At 43.8% G+C, this 16,191-nt stretch overlaps 1 protein-coding gene across 1 annotated transcript in view; it reads left to right on the forward strand.

Annotated features, from left to right (window-relative positions):
* The window catches only part of LOC146855952 (solute carrier family 23 member 1-like), a 1,135,305-nt gene that overhangs the window by 873,755 nt on the left and 245,359 nt on the right, over positions 1-16,191 (forward strand). The window contains exon 12 of the mRNA XM_085653904.1: positions 7,877-8,130. Coding sequence (XP_085510030.1) covers positions 7,877-8,130 — 254 coding nt within the window. The remainder of the gene's footprint in view (positions 1-7,876; positions 8,131-16,191) is intronic.

Below are 16,191 nucleotides of genomic sequence, written 5' to 3' on the forward strand. Positions count from 1 at the left end.
CTGCAGTTTCCGCTAGTCTTCAAAAGTTCCTCATAGGGGATACTATGAATCAAATGCTGAGGTTGGATACTGTTGGCATGCATTAGAGTATTGCCAGCAGTAGGCTTCCTAAAGAAACTACTAGATAATTTGTCTCTACAAAGATGCTAGTGTCCAAGAAACCAATCTTAATGTGGCTCATGGTGCTGGTAAAATGAAGATTAATTTTATTAATATTCAGTTTTTTAATACAGATTTTGACATCACATTCAGAACCTTTCCATAGAAGAAACACGTCATCTATGTATCTAGTCCACAGAATAAAACTAGCAACAATAGCATTAGTGTTATCATTACACCACATCTGCAAAAGGGAAAGTTGCATCCAGATATTTGCCCCTCATGGTTGTTTTCAAAGGTTTACCACGGATAGCACTGTGGCAAATCTATCAGTGTATGACATATTCTCAGAGAAGAGCACAGTCTGAAAGGTGCTACTTGCTCCCTGGGGCCAATGAATCTGGAAATTAGAACAAACGTTCTTGTGTTATCAATGAACTAATTTCTGGTCCTGGCCTGGACCCATTCCCATTTCCTTTTAGTGCTGTCATCACTTAGCGAGAGGTTGGTAAAAGTAATGCCTGAGAGTACTCTTCTGCCTACCCAGTGTTGCTAACATTAATTATTCTGGCATGTTTTTGAAGAGGGGGAACACACAAATATCAAAACCCATCTTTAAAATATTCATACAACACTTGCATGTTCTTCCTGAGAGGACCAGGTTTTGGCAAAGGGAAAACACAGCTAAATTCAAAGCAAAAGAAAAACATAGTATTCTACGAAGTGAAAACAGCCCACATTACTCAAACCCTTTTTTATGCAGGCCTAAATAAATTATCAGTAACTTTCAATCAGTAACTTTAAATCAATCTTAAAAAGTGCCTGTGAGTGAGCAGCAAAGAAAGAGAAGGATCTAAGACTCCTTATTGGAAGATTTATCCGAATGAGATCATTCAAGACAGACAGGTTCTCTCAATTATTGCTTTTCCAGATGTTATTGCTAGTGTAGTTTTGCTGCTAAGTTGTTCATATAAAGACAATCTATAGCATGATCCTTTGGTCTGGCCATTCATGTTTTGCCTATCAAACCGTATAGAATGACTAGGTGCTTGTACATTGTAGTTTTAAGACTGAACTGGTTCTTCCTCCCTGATTATCACTGGATGGTTTTCATAAACAGGCAATAGGAAAAACCCAAACAGTTCTCAATGTATTTATATAAAATGTAACATATATTTCTATTGTTCTATTGCTAGTTCCCATTTTTTACCATTAGATGCATACAATTACACATTTTAAAATTATTTCCATTTACTGAGTAACTACATTGATTCTTAAGTCATTCTAAAATCACATTGTATTCCTACTGCAGCAACACATTTACATGATTAAAACCCTTTCAGGCGATCAGATAGCACTATAAAATTGCTTTGGGGCTAAGCAAAGAGTACGTGTCTTGGGACACTATTTAATGATCTTTGATAGGAGAGATTTGAGATTGTGGTACAGGTAGCGTGGTTGATTGCTCAAGATGGGATGTGTAATTTCTCATCACAGTGAGGAAAATACCTTTGAGCATAATAGTCTGCTGTGGGTCCCTATGGGCCAGATCCATGACAGATTCTTAGGATATCCACATAAAATAAATCTACCTATGTCACTCATTTAAATAGTTAGCACTTTTTCAGAAAATGTGGAGCCAAGTTATCTTGTTTTTTGGCACTCGGGAGAGCCAGCCGTAGCCAGATACACCGCCAGAAACCACGGGTGCCACTGCGGGGGAGAGGGCTGCATTCCCCACGCTGCAATGCGGCGCGTACACCGTCAATGTCATCGGCAGCACCCGGAGGGGTTTAAATTGCTGCCAAAGCTCCCGCAGCGTGGGATGCACGCAGGCGCACCCGGGCTGCGCCCTAGCAAAGCCCGGGCCAATGGCGGGCCCATCCAAGCCCGTCATAGCCTGGAAGAGGCTGGGTTGGGCCTACTCTTTTGGCCTGTTACTGGAGACACTCCCATACTCCTAGTGAAGCGCCGTGTCTACCCTGCCCATCTGCTGGTGCACTCTTGGTGATCCTTCAGCATCTAAGGGGAATGTAGGAGGGCCGTTGGCCCTATTCCTCCTCTTATCTGTATATCAACTACGTGAACGGCTGGGGAGACCACCTGTTGAGTGTGGCAGATAGCACTCTCACTTTATCGAGCACATCGTCACTTTGGCAGCATTTGTACAGCTTTACCGAGCCCATCGTGACTAGGGCGTCTGAGCTCCCGTACATTTGTCTATTGGGACTAAGGTGATAAACGGTACTGTTGTTTGCCTTTTAATTATTGAAGGTGTAATCCACTGACTCTTTGGAGACTGCCTATTGAGGATTAAAAATGAGCAAAAGGAAGGTTTTAAAGAAAAAGCAAGGGCCTGGACTTGTTGGGACCCTGGATGCCTTCTTAACGAGGACTGAATTCGTCCTTGCTCATGAAATTGAATTAACTTAGAGAAGGCTGTCCCTGGACTCACTAATTTTGCATAAACGCTCTTATTTAGGTGGAGGAGCCTTAGCCACTGATCAATTGAATTCTGGCCAATTAATAGGCGAATCCAGCTCCGCTATAGCTCCAACGGCGAATTTATCTTCATCAACTGATACTGTATCTGAACGTTGTAATGCAACTCAGGAGCGATTAACGTCTGTCCAAGTGGAGAATAACTACTCAGACGCAAAGTCTAGGAAAAGAAACGGAGGCGGCCTTTTAAAACAAAAAACATTGAAAAGGGCTTGCATAGAGAAACCCACTGGGAACGATTAATTGGATTTAGGACCTTCTCTTCACCGAAGAGCTACTAGGCAAAATTAAATCACTAATCAACCCCATTTGGGGAAGACCATGTTTATAGCTCTGATTTATTGAAAAGAATAGTGACTATGGTGACTGTACTTTTAATTCCTATATTGTATAAATTAACCCAAATAGAGGAAAAGTTATCTTCTTTAGAGGCTTCTTATCTTTCTAACCAGGCCCCCCTAATACTACTGTGTTAACAGACAAAGCGAGGTCTAATCCTCAACCGGGTAGGGTGCCCCATACGGTGCCCGATGTGGCTACTGATAGCCTGCAAAGTCATAATCTTCAACAAACAACAGGGCTGTCTATTGATTTGCCGGGTTCCATTCAGACTCAGGCACAATGTAATAATGAGAATATTGACTGTACTAGGTCACGTGGTGAACCACAAATATCTAATGAGACCATGGGTACCCACCCTTATGTTAGTCCTTCTATTCTCTCTCCCCTCTTGGAGGATAGAGCCCAAGCGTCTTGCTTGGGAAGGGGAGCACCTCAGTATCTAGCAGAGACTGGAAAACCTAAAGGAAGGTTAGATCTCCCGCCAGCAGCTTACCTGTATGTTATAGTTTTAGATAATGTCCCTGAATTGAAATCAAATTCGATAGAAACTACGGAGCAGCTAATACACAAATCTCAGCATTGGCTATCTAATTGCTTAGGAGAAAATGTTAATGCGCATAAAAATATTATTATAGCTAGAAGGGTTACTTGGGTAGGAACAGCTCCTAAGACTATTAAAGGTGACTGCATTATATTGAATTTTGATAATCATCATATAGTGGGTGAACTATTATTCGGGTTACCAAGTATACCATCATTCCACTTCGAAATTTTTGCCTTTCTTCTGGGTTTCTTTAATGAACCTTTTTTTGCTCCCTAGCTTCCTATTACTAGAAAACATACTACTTGGAAGCCCTCTCGTCAACCATTCAATCAACCTCTTCCTCCCTTAGTTTCACGTTTTCCTCTTAGGAATAGGTTTGCTGCATTAGAAGGGCTGTCTACCTGTGACTGACTGGATGACCAGATTACATTAGCCAACTGGGATGGTGTTATAGAGTTACAAAAAGGGTCTCCTCTGCTTACTGCTCCTTCTGTAATTCCTCAAGCGCCAATAGGTATGCAGTTAGACAGTCTGAACATGCCTCAGAAACCGATACATCAAGAGAATTTCTTAGGGTCTATACCGGCTATGTCTTGGAATATTGTTGGCTGCAATCAAAAAAGGTCTAATACAGAGTGGGTGTCTCTGTTGACACCCAAAGATATAGTGTGCTTCCAAGAGACTTGGGAAATTGAATCAATACATCTGAATGGGTATCGTTCTTTTCAAACTTCTGCCATACCCTCACCTGCTGGTCGGACTAAGGGTGGTGTACTGACTCTACTCTCTAATGTGTTTCCTCTTAAAGTGAAGTCATTTTTAAATACATCTCATTATTATCATATTATTTTAATAGAGTACTGTGTGGATTAATGCTGGCTCCTTATTAATTTTTATAATAATTTTGGAAGCAATCAAGCAGCGGTGTTGGCTCCTTTAGAAAGAGATATTAATAACTTGCAAGACAAGTGCACTAAACCCTGCAATATAATTTGGCTCGGGAATTTTAACGCTCACCCTTGTGACAAGATTACTATACCAGAATGTGGACTGCAGGATGAGGATGGGGAGAGTGTCCCTCACTTTGGTCATACCGAGTATGGTAATGCCTTAAACAGACTATTAACTATAAACAATCTTGTATTTTTAAATGTTTCAGAAATTTTAACTGGTCAGTTAGGATTTACTTTTTTAAATCGTCTCATTTCCTCTACCTTTGATTATGTTTCGGTCTCTGATTCAATAAGAGGGCTTTTCTCTCACTTTGAGATTGATTTTTATCCTTTTAGTGATCATGCTGCAATAACTTTTCTTATTACCTCTGTAAAGAAAAATGAAGGTGCTTTTAAGTTTCCTGTAAACCCTGTAATGCAAGAGAGAATGGCATTGTTCTGAAGTGGGAAAGAGTGGATACTAGGAGGTTCTTGGCCAATCTAGTCTACAAACGATTTGGGGAGATAATGCTTTGCCTAGACTCCGTCTCCCACGACAGCACGGTCTCAGCCTTTCAACTGATTTTATCTGATGCTAAAAACAATTTAACCTGTGTTATACGTAATGGGCATTGTAAAAAATGTAGTTGGTTTGATGAGGAATGTGATACAACATTACAAAATCTTCATATAGCCTTGAAGTCCAAACCTCAAACCCACCTTAGGTTAAGTCTTTGCGTCAAGCTTATAAAAAAGCAAGGACAAATAGGGTGAAAGCCCTAAAAGAAGAGTGGTGAGAAAATTTGCTAAATGCTGCTTTATTAGAAAGTTCACAGGCATTTTGGCCTTTGATTAATGCACCTTTTTTAAGAGAAGAGCAGTCCATGACACACATGTTGAACAGGAGGAATGGGTGACCCACTTTGAAAGCCTTTTTGGAGCTGTTGAGACTGTAACTGCTCAGTTTACTCCCCTAATTTTAGCAAGGGCAGGGGACGCTGCTAGTTTTACACATGAAGAAACAAACCAGTGTAAACATGCAAAGGCACCGGGACCGGATAAAGTCCCTATCGATTCGTTTTTGGAAAACCAAGATCTTTGAGCTTTGCTTTTAACAAATGTTTTTCATAAAATTGCCCAAATAGGTGCCCCTCCGTCGTGGAAGACAACTGTAATTGTTTCGCTCTACAAAAAGGGGATAGGTCAATTCCGAAAAACTGTACACCTATTTCTTTGATAGATTCTACCGCAAAACTAATGGGTCGGCTGCTCTTAAATAGATTGGAGGAATGGGCCCTAGAAAAGAACATTATAACCCCATGTCAGTTTGGCTTTAGAAAAGGTAAAGGCACTGTGGATCAGTACCTGAACTTGAGTCTAATCACAGCAAAATATACGGAAGCTTAAAAGGGCCATCTCTATCTTGCCTTCATGGATCTGTCCGCAGCCTTTGACTGTGTGGCACAGCCTAGGCTGTGGCAGTTCATGGAGGCAACGGGGATTTACTTAAATATTATTAATATTACTTGCGACTTGTACTCAGGTGCCTCAGCCTGTGTTCGCTATGGAAAGGGAGGTGAGTGTACGAGGTATTTCAAAATTGCTAGAGGTATGTGGCAGGGGTGTGTTCTTGTCCCCTTCCTATTTGCACTCTATACCAATGATGTTGAATCTGCCTTGCTGGGATCTACTCCAGGTGTCCCTTATATTGACTCATTACAAGTACCAATACTATTATATGCAGATGACGCAGTAGTTTTAGCCTGCACCAGCAATGTGCTGCGTTGCTTAGTGTTGGAATGTACGCAATTTATGAGCAATGTGGATATGAAAGTTAACTATGCGAAGTCCTTTATCCTAGTGGCCGGCCCAAAACAGCGGAAACAGCCCTAAATTAACACTGAAGGGGGAAAACTGGGAGTTGTTGATTCTTTTAACTATTTAGGGATTATATTTGACCGTCAAATTAACTGGCAAAACATGATTGTAAATAGGGGGATGCAGATGGAAAATAATATTTTGGGCCTTTTTTACTATTTATAAAAAAAAACTAGTTTAAAACCTGTTGATATAATAAAAACAGTGCACGAAGCTAAGACGGTATCTGCTGCCACTTATGGAGGGCTGTATGGGGAACCAGAGATTGCGCGAAACTGCAATCTATTGAAGATAACGTTTTTTTAAAGTTAATATCACTGCCAAAGTCATGCTCCAATTTTAACTGCCATATGGAATTGAGAGTCCCTTATATTACTGATAAAATCTCTTGTTTTTTAATGTGGCACTCAATATGGCGAAAGGAGACTCTTTCATTGACAAAGATATTGTAAAGGATGCTTTGAAATTAGATGGGGTGGCTAATATCAGCTGGCTATGATATGTTGAATCTACTCTGAAAACAGCTGGGTTACATCATCTCCTTGTAGACCCTACAACTTGCTGGTCTGTTTCTAAGAATGACTTGAAAGTTCATTTGCTATCTAATTTGCAGACAAGAAGGGTGGCTCTAAATACTAAGCTGACGGCAGTTAAAGCTACCTGGCAGCCCCCACCATAAAGGAAATGGATATAAATTCAACATATCTATCGTTCGTCACTAATCTACAACACAGGTATATCCTGGTTGGATTACGGTTAAATTACATCCCTCTGATGTTAGGTCTTCCTCGTAATATTTATGTTGCCTCTGATCTCCCGTTTTGTACCTGGGGTGAGCGATCTATACAGAATGATATGCACTTTCTGTAAATTTCATTGTGATGAATGGAAAAGGCTTATTATCCCCCTCATGCATAAAATGAATTTCAAACAGTATTGTGTGGCCCTTTACTATCTGCAGTTACTGTCTGACCCTCTTACCTGTTTATCTTTGGCATCTTTCTTTTTAATCTGTTCAATCTGATAATCTTATTTTTTAAAGAGGAATTACTTTATTGAATTGTGTTAATAATTATGTGTGTATACATTTTAATGTGGTACATTTGTATAATACATTGTGTTTTAACTTTACTGTAATGTTGTGGAATGTTTATTTGTAGTATACTTTTCATGCCTTCATTGTGTTGGCGAAATAAAGTTATTCTGACTGACTGACTGGTATAGATCCTGCTCCCTGGTACCAACATTGGACACTTGTGACATACATGGAATAGTGCTGAATATTGCCCATTAGTGGGTGACAAATGTTAAGGCTTAACAAATATAATTATAAGATGTAAGCTATGGACACACATCATACACACTGTATGCTGTAGAGTCAGTACATAGGACTTATTTATGCAGCGTAGACAAAATATACTTAAAATGTAGTAGCAGTAGGTAAACAGGAAAGTATTGGGGAAATCAATGCGACTTTATGGTTAAACAGCATTTTTACAGTATTTTATTAAAAAATAATTAATGCTTTATGTTGCATTGCATTGATTAGTGTTCTGTTTTTGTGTTTCTGTTTAAACAGGACAATGGGGTGTTCCTACTGTGAGTTTGTCGTCTGTTCTTGGCATGATTTCAGGAGTCCTGGCATCAACAGTAGAGTCCATTGGTGATTACTATGCTTGTGCCAGACTCTCAGGAGCGCCTCCCCCGCCGACCCATGCTTTAAACCGAGGGATAGGAATGGAGGGAATTGGATGTGTCCTCGCTGGCCTTTGGGGCACAGGAAATGGGACCACGTCCTACAGCCAAAATGTTGCTGCCCTGGGCATTACTAAGGTATGGAGTAACAAAGATATTTGACACAACATACATATCATCCATGAATTCATACTGGAAAGTGTCAAACTTGTGTATTTATGGGTGTAAACATACATGTAAATAAATAGTGAGTAAATCCAGTGGTGAGTAATACAATGGTGCCCAAGGTACAGAGCTACGTTTATGTTAGCCAAAGAGTATATACAAATGACAACAACATAGATAGCTTGCTAGGAAGCGCACTGCAGGTCAAACAGATCCATGATGGATGAGAGCAAACAGTGTAAGTCTGGGGGAGGTCTAGGAGACAGAGAAATCATAAAGAAGGACTGAATAAAGCATAGAAAATGGTAAAAAAAAGAACTTGCCAAATAAGTAAATGTGTTTACAGTTGAGGCATGCCTCTCTGGCTCTTGCCTAAAAAACACTGTGATGAAATTGGGGTTAGCCATTTTGCTTGAAAGCATGTACTCCTGAGGAAGCTCACTTTTACTAAGTAACCTTAGAGACCGAAACTTCGACTCAATCTCCCCTTCGTGCTCCATACATTGTTAGATACATAATCATTAAAAAAATGCAAGTGCAATAAAGAAGTATTGATATGGGCATCATAAAAAACAAGATTGGATTGGCACATTTGTGCATCCTAGCAGTGGACACTAAAAAATTATTATAGTGATTGGACATATATGTGGTAATTGCTACAACTGAGCTCCTCACTATTTTTAAAGTATTGAACTCATCATATCTTTTGCTAATGAAATTATTTTACATATACACCCGTATCAATGTCTTCTAATGGATTAAGTCTGCATTTATTGTAATATCAAGGCACGATTTTCACCATTGTATGATTATTTTGCTCAAATGTTCTTATTTAATTAAGTGTTAAAGTAATTTCCTTTGTTGCCCGAAGTAGTTTGTTATACATATATAACCATATACAAATTCAACTATTCAACAACATGCATGGGCAAAATGGCCTTGGCAAGTGTGCATTTTTTCCAAATATAAGTAATATGCAAACAAACTTGGCAAATATAAAAGTGAAGGAGTTACTTGCAAGCCTGGCACACCAGCCCTGGAGCTGAAGTGCACTACCTTTCTGGCGGCTGTGCCAACGTCACCTGGTAAAATACCATCCCTCAGCCCAATACGGCCAATTGATCACGTGGATTGACCCATTGCCCCATATTATATGCTGTGGCCGATGAAAATCAAATTTGAATGACATTTGAACAGACCAGTCGATGAAGAAGGCTGACTGTAAGCACCTCTCCTTATGCATATGTCGATATATGTTATTATGATTTTTGTGTGAAATCATGAGCCTAGTGAGACAGCTAAACTGTCTCTGGGCCAGACTTGAAAATAAACGAAAGCTACATACGAATATTGTGTTGTTAGATTTGTCCGTACTGTGTCCTTAGATAATTTAAGTGGATATCATTAGATCAATACAGAAATCTCCAATAAACAACTATGTAATTGTTTTCGCATTGCTAGCTCCATGGCACATGTGCAAAAGAACTGATACAATGAAATACAAATACAAACGAACCATTCACATTTATCGTCCATGGCTAACGTGAGGACAGGCTTTGCTAGTAAATCAGCTTTTTTATTTTATTTACTACGGGTTAGATATAGACTGAACACAATGTGTGTGGACATCAACATTAAAATCTGAGATGTGAGACCATGGCGACTTATTTAAAATGAAGATTTTTTTTTTACGCGCACACTTTGACTCAGTTCTATGGGGCAGATTTATGACGTCTGGCGCATCTCTGCTAATCAGCAGAGATGCGCCAGAAGAGTTGCGACGCATCTGCCCACCTGTGCGCCACCATTGATGCGCCGCATTTACAATGCGGTGCACCGTGGCACTCGGATGGGCAGATGCGTGACGCATCTCCTGTCGGAAAGGCGGCGCATTGCTGGAGTTGCGTCGCAAGCGCGACGCAGCTCCAGCAAGGCTCGGGGGTGCCCTATCCCTTACATGCTGCGTCAATCCTTACGCCTGCTTCAAGCAGGCGCAGGGTTTTGACGCAGCATGGCCTTAAAAGTGACTGAGTGAAATCTTGTAGATTTCACTCAGCCACTTTTAGGAGGCGTTCCTGCGCCGGAACGCCCCCCCCCCCCTGCTCCAGAACGCCTACATGTGGCACAGGGCTTTACAATGTGACGTATCTGCCAGATGCGTCACTTTGTAAATACCCCACAGCATGGCGCAGGATTTGCGCCGCCGCTGCGTCACAAAAGTGACGCAACGGCGGCGTAAATGAGGGGCAAGGGGCTCATAAATCTGCCCCAAAGTGCGGACGACACTTAAATTTAACTCTTAAATATTTGAGAAGTTTACAAACCTTGCAGGTTGGGAAGGCTTTGCAACTTTCAAAAACTTCAGAAACCAAACATCCAGACATAAACTTCTTTCAAAAAAAGAGTTTTTTGCCGAGAATTCACCCACTAACGAGTATCTTAGATCGGAATCCTGTTCCGCAAGAATGACTTTTGCAGGAATCTTTTAGTAAGTTTGAGAAAATTACAACAATAGCCAACGGTTCAAAGCTTACAATGTTCTGGGGAAAAAACACTTTGTTGTATCCAACCTCTCCGACTCGGCACGCTACTACTCAATACCAAAGTAGGCAGAGATGGGCTTCTTTGTATCAGGGTTGCTCCTGAATAGTTATTCGAATGTTTTCCTCAAAGGAGGTGATAACAAGGTGAGCCATATCTTAAGGGATGGGGATCTATTTCATCTTACCAAGCACGCCTAAGATGGGGTGTGTGCTGGCTGTGCATTTCTAATTTAATACTTCTGGGTCGGGATTCTAATTAGCAATACGACTTCCAAGAACACAAACTGTTCAGCACATTGAGGGCTCATAGAGTACAGGGAAGAAAACCTCCAGTACTGAACCTCCCCAGACTATGTTCTTGCAGTTGCGTTTATGATGGCCGGGGGGGTTCTCGACGTGGGCCCATCTGCGCTCATGTTTGAACAACATAATAAAGGCCATCATTGAGCAGACCTGCGTGGTGAATGAGGATATTTCACAGATGTGGGAGCTCTCTCGCAGCAGACACCCAAATCACTCCTTTGTTGTGTGTTTATTTGGGTTTGGCCCAGAAGAAATTAAATAGTATGGGGTAGGATAAAAGGGAAAAAACACTTATATTTTATTATAATATTGATTTTACTGTTTAGCATGTCATGAACGAAAAGAGCAAAGTAAAAATAAAAAATGATTCTCATGTCTTCCAGGAAGATGTGTGTTTTGTATTGGAAAGTGAGAAGTGACAATCATTCGGCAAGATGGCTGCTCTACTCCAACACTCTACTGCCCTCACCAATGCCTATTTCTGGGGGTAATTTAAAGCTAACAAGCTTTCTCAGCGATGTCACAAAGAGAACAGCAGCAAATCGAAAATCATGCCGGATTCTATACCCTTACAGTCTGGGCCTACTTTAGGGTGGTGTGACTGGTGCAGTCGCGCCTGATGCTGAGTTCAGGTGGGAAGGAGTGAGAGGGTTGGCAAAGGGCGATGTGTTCAGCAATATCTAATGGGTTGATAGCACCTGCTGCAGAGATCCTTGTGTGTCCAGCAGTTTTCAGGCAACCATAAAAATGTCAAGATAACTCTGGTGATTAGTGTTCCTGCTGCAGAGAGATCGTAGTTTTGTCTAGTGATAGTTTGACTTGTTATGTGGAGAAGTGTGGCTCAATGGTTAGAGCGGCAGACCCTGATGCAGAGGTCTGGCCCGGGACCAGGGTTCAATTCCTGCCTCGGTGGGTCTTGGGCTCAATTTCCTTGGACCTGTTAATTCTCGCCTTGGTGCCTATTCTAATCATGGGTCCCACTCTGCAACTCATTGCAATAGTTTGCTTAATGTCCACAACAGCGCTGGAATGCCTGGCTTCACCTTGGGGGTGCCCAGGAGTGGACATTTCACAGGGAAAAGCCAGGAAGGGTTCCACAGCAGTATGAGTACAGCGCCAGGACACCCCAGGATAACAGTGCGCTATACAAGTACAACACATTTACATTTATAAAGTAACACAGAGAACTAATATGCCTGCTGCTAATAACGTGTACCCTGCAGACCACAGATCTGTATTTAATGTGGATGGCAGAGTGCATTGCTGCTTTTGTCACAGAAATCCTTTGGTTACTTGCAGTTCATTCGTATCAATCCTAAACTAGCACAGTGAGCTATGAACCGTCATCAAAGAGCTGCATGCAAACTCCATGGTACAGGTTAGAACATTATGATTTTCCCCAGTCTTTCATTATCCTAATGTTGCTAGAAACGGTTCACTTTGGTAGAAATACATTCTTATTAATAAAGCCAATCCGGACAACTGTGGTACAGTTTAAATCCAGAGTTTGTGCTTCTACAGACCAAACACGCTTAAAATATACTGCCTACCTGTATGGATGGCATGAGTCCTACACCTTTTAATCCTCATTGTCCTATGTAACATTTCCTTTAGGCGGATTTATATTCGTATGACTCATTGTCTCTGTATAATTTATGCGTGACGTAAAGTGCTCTGACACCCTACATTGGTATGAGCAGCGATGTAACAACAAATGAAATGCAAGTTAGAGAAAGGCTATGGAGCGATGAGGGGGCACTGTTGGGGAGTGCCACTGGCGCTAAAGCTGGATCATAGGTCGTAGTGGGCGCCAGACATTTTCCCTGTGGGCCAGGAAGGGTGGGGGCCAGTTTTTGATCCGTTGGGGCCGGTTTTGTTACTGGGGGCCAGTTTTGCAGGAGTGCTGCAATATCGTCCCACTGTAACAAAAGCGGCAGCGGTGCTTGACACCGACTATCCCCCCCCCCCCCCCTTATTTAGGCAGGAATGCCCTATCAAGTGGAGTTTTCAAGCTTTACCAAGACTGACAGTGTAAATGTCTAATTTTAGCTTGAAGGCTGTGTGCTTCTTAGAAGCAAGAGGCTTTGCCGTAAACATGCACCAGAAGAAAAAGTCCCTCATTTAGAGTTTGGTATGGCAGAAGCAACATAGTAAATCAGAGGTGTGCCTGCCCAACAAACTTAGGTTCCCCTGTTATTTTTAAATTCGGGGAAGTGCTATGCCTACACTGGCGAAGCTTCCGGTAACTCTCCCAGAGTAATCTGTGGCCTGATAGCCCATCTGCCACAAGGAAGTCAGGTCACTTTGACAGATGTCTTGCCCTATTTTTTTTTTTTAAATACCTTTATTGAGGAAGTTGCACAACATATTACAGTGCATTCAGGCGGAAGGTCCGCAATCAGTTAAGAAAAACCACATCTGTTACATACACAGTAGGGACAATCATGCACGAGCATCCCGGAACATTACGTGGAAATAAACTACGTGGAACGAACCAGGAAAGACGGGGGAATGCCAGGGAGAGTCCAGGTGTTAGTGGGAATGATAGTAAGTTATCGTTAGAGCGTGTTAATGGAGGCGCTGTGTATCACGAGCCAGCCCCGACAACCGCTGCCAGCAGAGTGCCAGCGGAGGGAGCACGAGAGGCCGCAGAGGGCGAGGCACTCTGGCGCTGGAGATAAAGTCAATCGGTCTGCTGGCACTAGGCCCCAGAATTCAGACAAAAGTGTCTGACAGCGCGCGGCGTCTTCGAGTCAAGCGCTGATCTTGGGCGCAGACCTCCGTCCCCAGTGCATGGAGACCCTACGCCGTGCAAGAACGAGCAGCATCAGCTTGCGGCAGGCATCTGGGCAGTATTTCACAAAGCCTAAGAGGCACAGCAGTGGGTCTGGCGTGACAGTCATGGAGGTGATCTTGGTGATGGCGGAACACACATCACGCCAGTAGGCAGAGACATTAGGGCATAACCAGGCTAGGTGGGAAAAGTCGGGAGCGGAGCATCACAGACATCTGTCGCTAGGGATGAGGCCCATTTTGTGCAGTGTGACAGGAGAGCAGTATAATTTGTGCAGGTATTTAAAATGTATGAGGCGCAGGCGGTAATTGGGGGACAGGCGTTTAGTCTGATTGCAACAGTACAGCCAGACCGAGGTCGGCGCTCAGGTCCTCACTCCAGGCAGCGTGGGCGCGGTCAGCAGTGGTCGGGTACACTGCCAGCGTGAGGGCGTATATCCTGGTGACCAGCTTGCTGGGGGAGCTGGACTTGTAAGCAAAGTCGAGGGCAGCCATCGAAGGGGGGACTGAGGAAATGCTAGGTGAATCTCCCTGCAGGACGCTCTAAGTTGGTAATACAGCAGCGTGTCCATGGGGCCGTACTTGGCAGCAAGGGTGAATATTGTATTATCAGGGTAAAGGTCCAACACCGTGTCTAGCCCCAGGCGGGCTGAACGTTTGACCATTCCGGCAGTCTGCAGAGGAGGGAATGCTGGGTTGTGGGCGAGGGGCATGGCATTGGCAGAGAGCATGCTAGAGCCAGAGTACCTCCTGATTCCATCCCAGGCCCAGCACAGGGTCTCCACAGTGTCTATTTCGCCGCGTGGGGGTTTTGCGGGGGAAAAGAGAGCAGTCAGGAGTGGCCAAGGGGTTACGAGGTCCCCACGTGATAAGGGCAGTGTGAGAATGTTGTATGCAATTGTAGGCTGGTGCCCGGCCCACACAAGGGTGATTACAAGTGAGCGGAGTCTGCGAAAAAAGTGAGCCGTGAGGGGGATAGGGAAATTCAAAAATAAGTAAAGAAACTTCAGAAATACCACCATCTTGGCGATGCGTCCCACCAGGGACAGGGGCAGTCTTTGCCAGAGTTGAATCTTGGTCTCCAACCAGTCCACTGCCCGACCGAAATTCGCCTTCCAAAGTTCATCCACATCCCTGCTGAGCCATATGCCGAGATATCTAGTGGGTCCCGATGCCCAAACAAACGGATAGTCCGTAGTGAAGGGAACAGTGGCATCCGTAGGGGGAAAAAGAACGGACTTACCCCAGTTGACCTGGATGCCAGACAGACCTCTGAAGCGCACCACCTCGCGGACCATGGGGCAGAGATTCTAGTGGGGATTGCGGACGTATAGCGTGACGTCTGCGTACATGGAGACGACCAAGGCACAAGCCGTGAAGCCAAGACCCCTCTGGTTGTGGTGTTGCCTGAGCCTGACAGCAAAGGGCTCCATAGCAATAGCGAATAACATGGGTGAGAGTGGGCACCCTTGCCTAGTCCCCCTGGCGACAGGGATGGGCTCCATGATCTGACCATTTATCTGAAGGCGAGCGGTGGAGAGAGTGTAAAGAAGCTGGACTTTGCGCAGAAAAACCGGGCTAAAGACTAAGCGAGGCAGAAGGTAGAAGAGGAAGGGTCACTCAAGAGTATCGACAGCTTTGGTGGCTTCCAGAAGGGCAGCCACGGCCGGGAGAGCGGGGTTAATTTGATGGAGGATGGCAAATATAGTCCGGAGACTGTGCGAGGTGGCGCGACCAGGGATGAAGTCGGACTTATCTGGGCGAGCTATCAGGGGCATGAGAGGGAGAAGACTAGAAGCCAGCAATTTAACGAAGATTTTTTGTCAGTATTAATGAGAGACAGAGGGCAATAGGAGTCACGGAGCTCGGGGGACTTGTCTGGCTTCAGGAGGAGTGTAAGCATGGCCTCGCGGAGCAAAGGAGGGAAACGTCCGCACTCAAAAAATTCTTATACATAGCGGCGAGGTGTGGAAGCAGGAGGGGCACGAAAGTCTTGTAAAAGGACGTGGGAAAGCCATCGGATCTGGGAGCTTTGTCGCCCGGTAGGACACTGATAGCAGCCAAAATCTCCTCCTTGGAGAAGGGCTCGTCGAGATATTCCCGGTGGCTGTCACCCAGCCAGAGGAGCTGAAGAGTATCGAAGTATTGATCAAGGAGATCGCGCGGGGGCACATCCCCAGCAGTGTAGAGTTGAGAGTAGAAGGCCGTGAATCTGGCCACCACCTCCTTGGGAGAGGTCATCCTGTCCAGGCCTCCATCCTGGAGCGCGGTGATATAGGAGGTGGCATGAGACTGCCGCAGGAGATTGGCAAGAGTCTTGCCAGGGCGGTCCCCTTCGCCAAAGTGGTGAGCCTTCGCCTCCCTGCCTAAAAATGAGAGCTCCCTATTGGTCTCG

This window comes from Triturus cristatus, chromosome 4_1 (assembly GCF_964204655.1).
Source record: "Triturus cristatus chromosome 4_1, aTriCri1.1, whole genome shotgun sequence".
Lineage (NCBI taxonomy): Eukaryota > Metazoa > Chordata > Amphibia > Caudata > Salamandridae > Triturus > Triturus cristatus.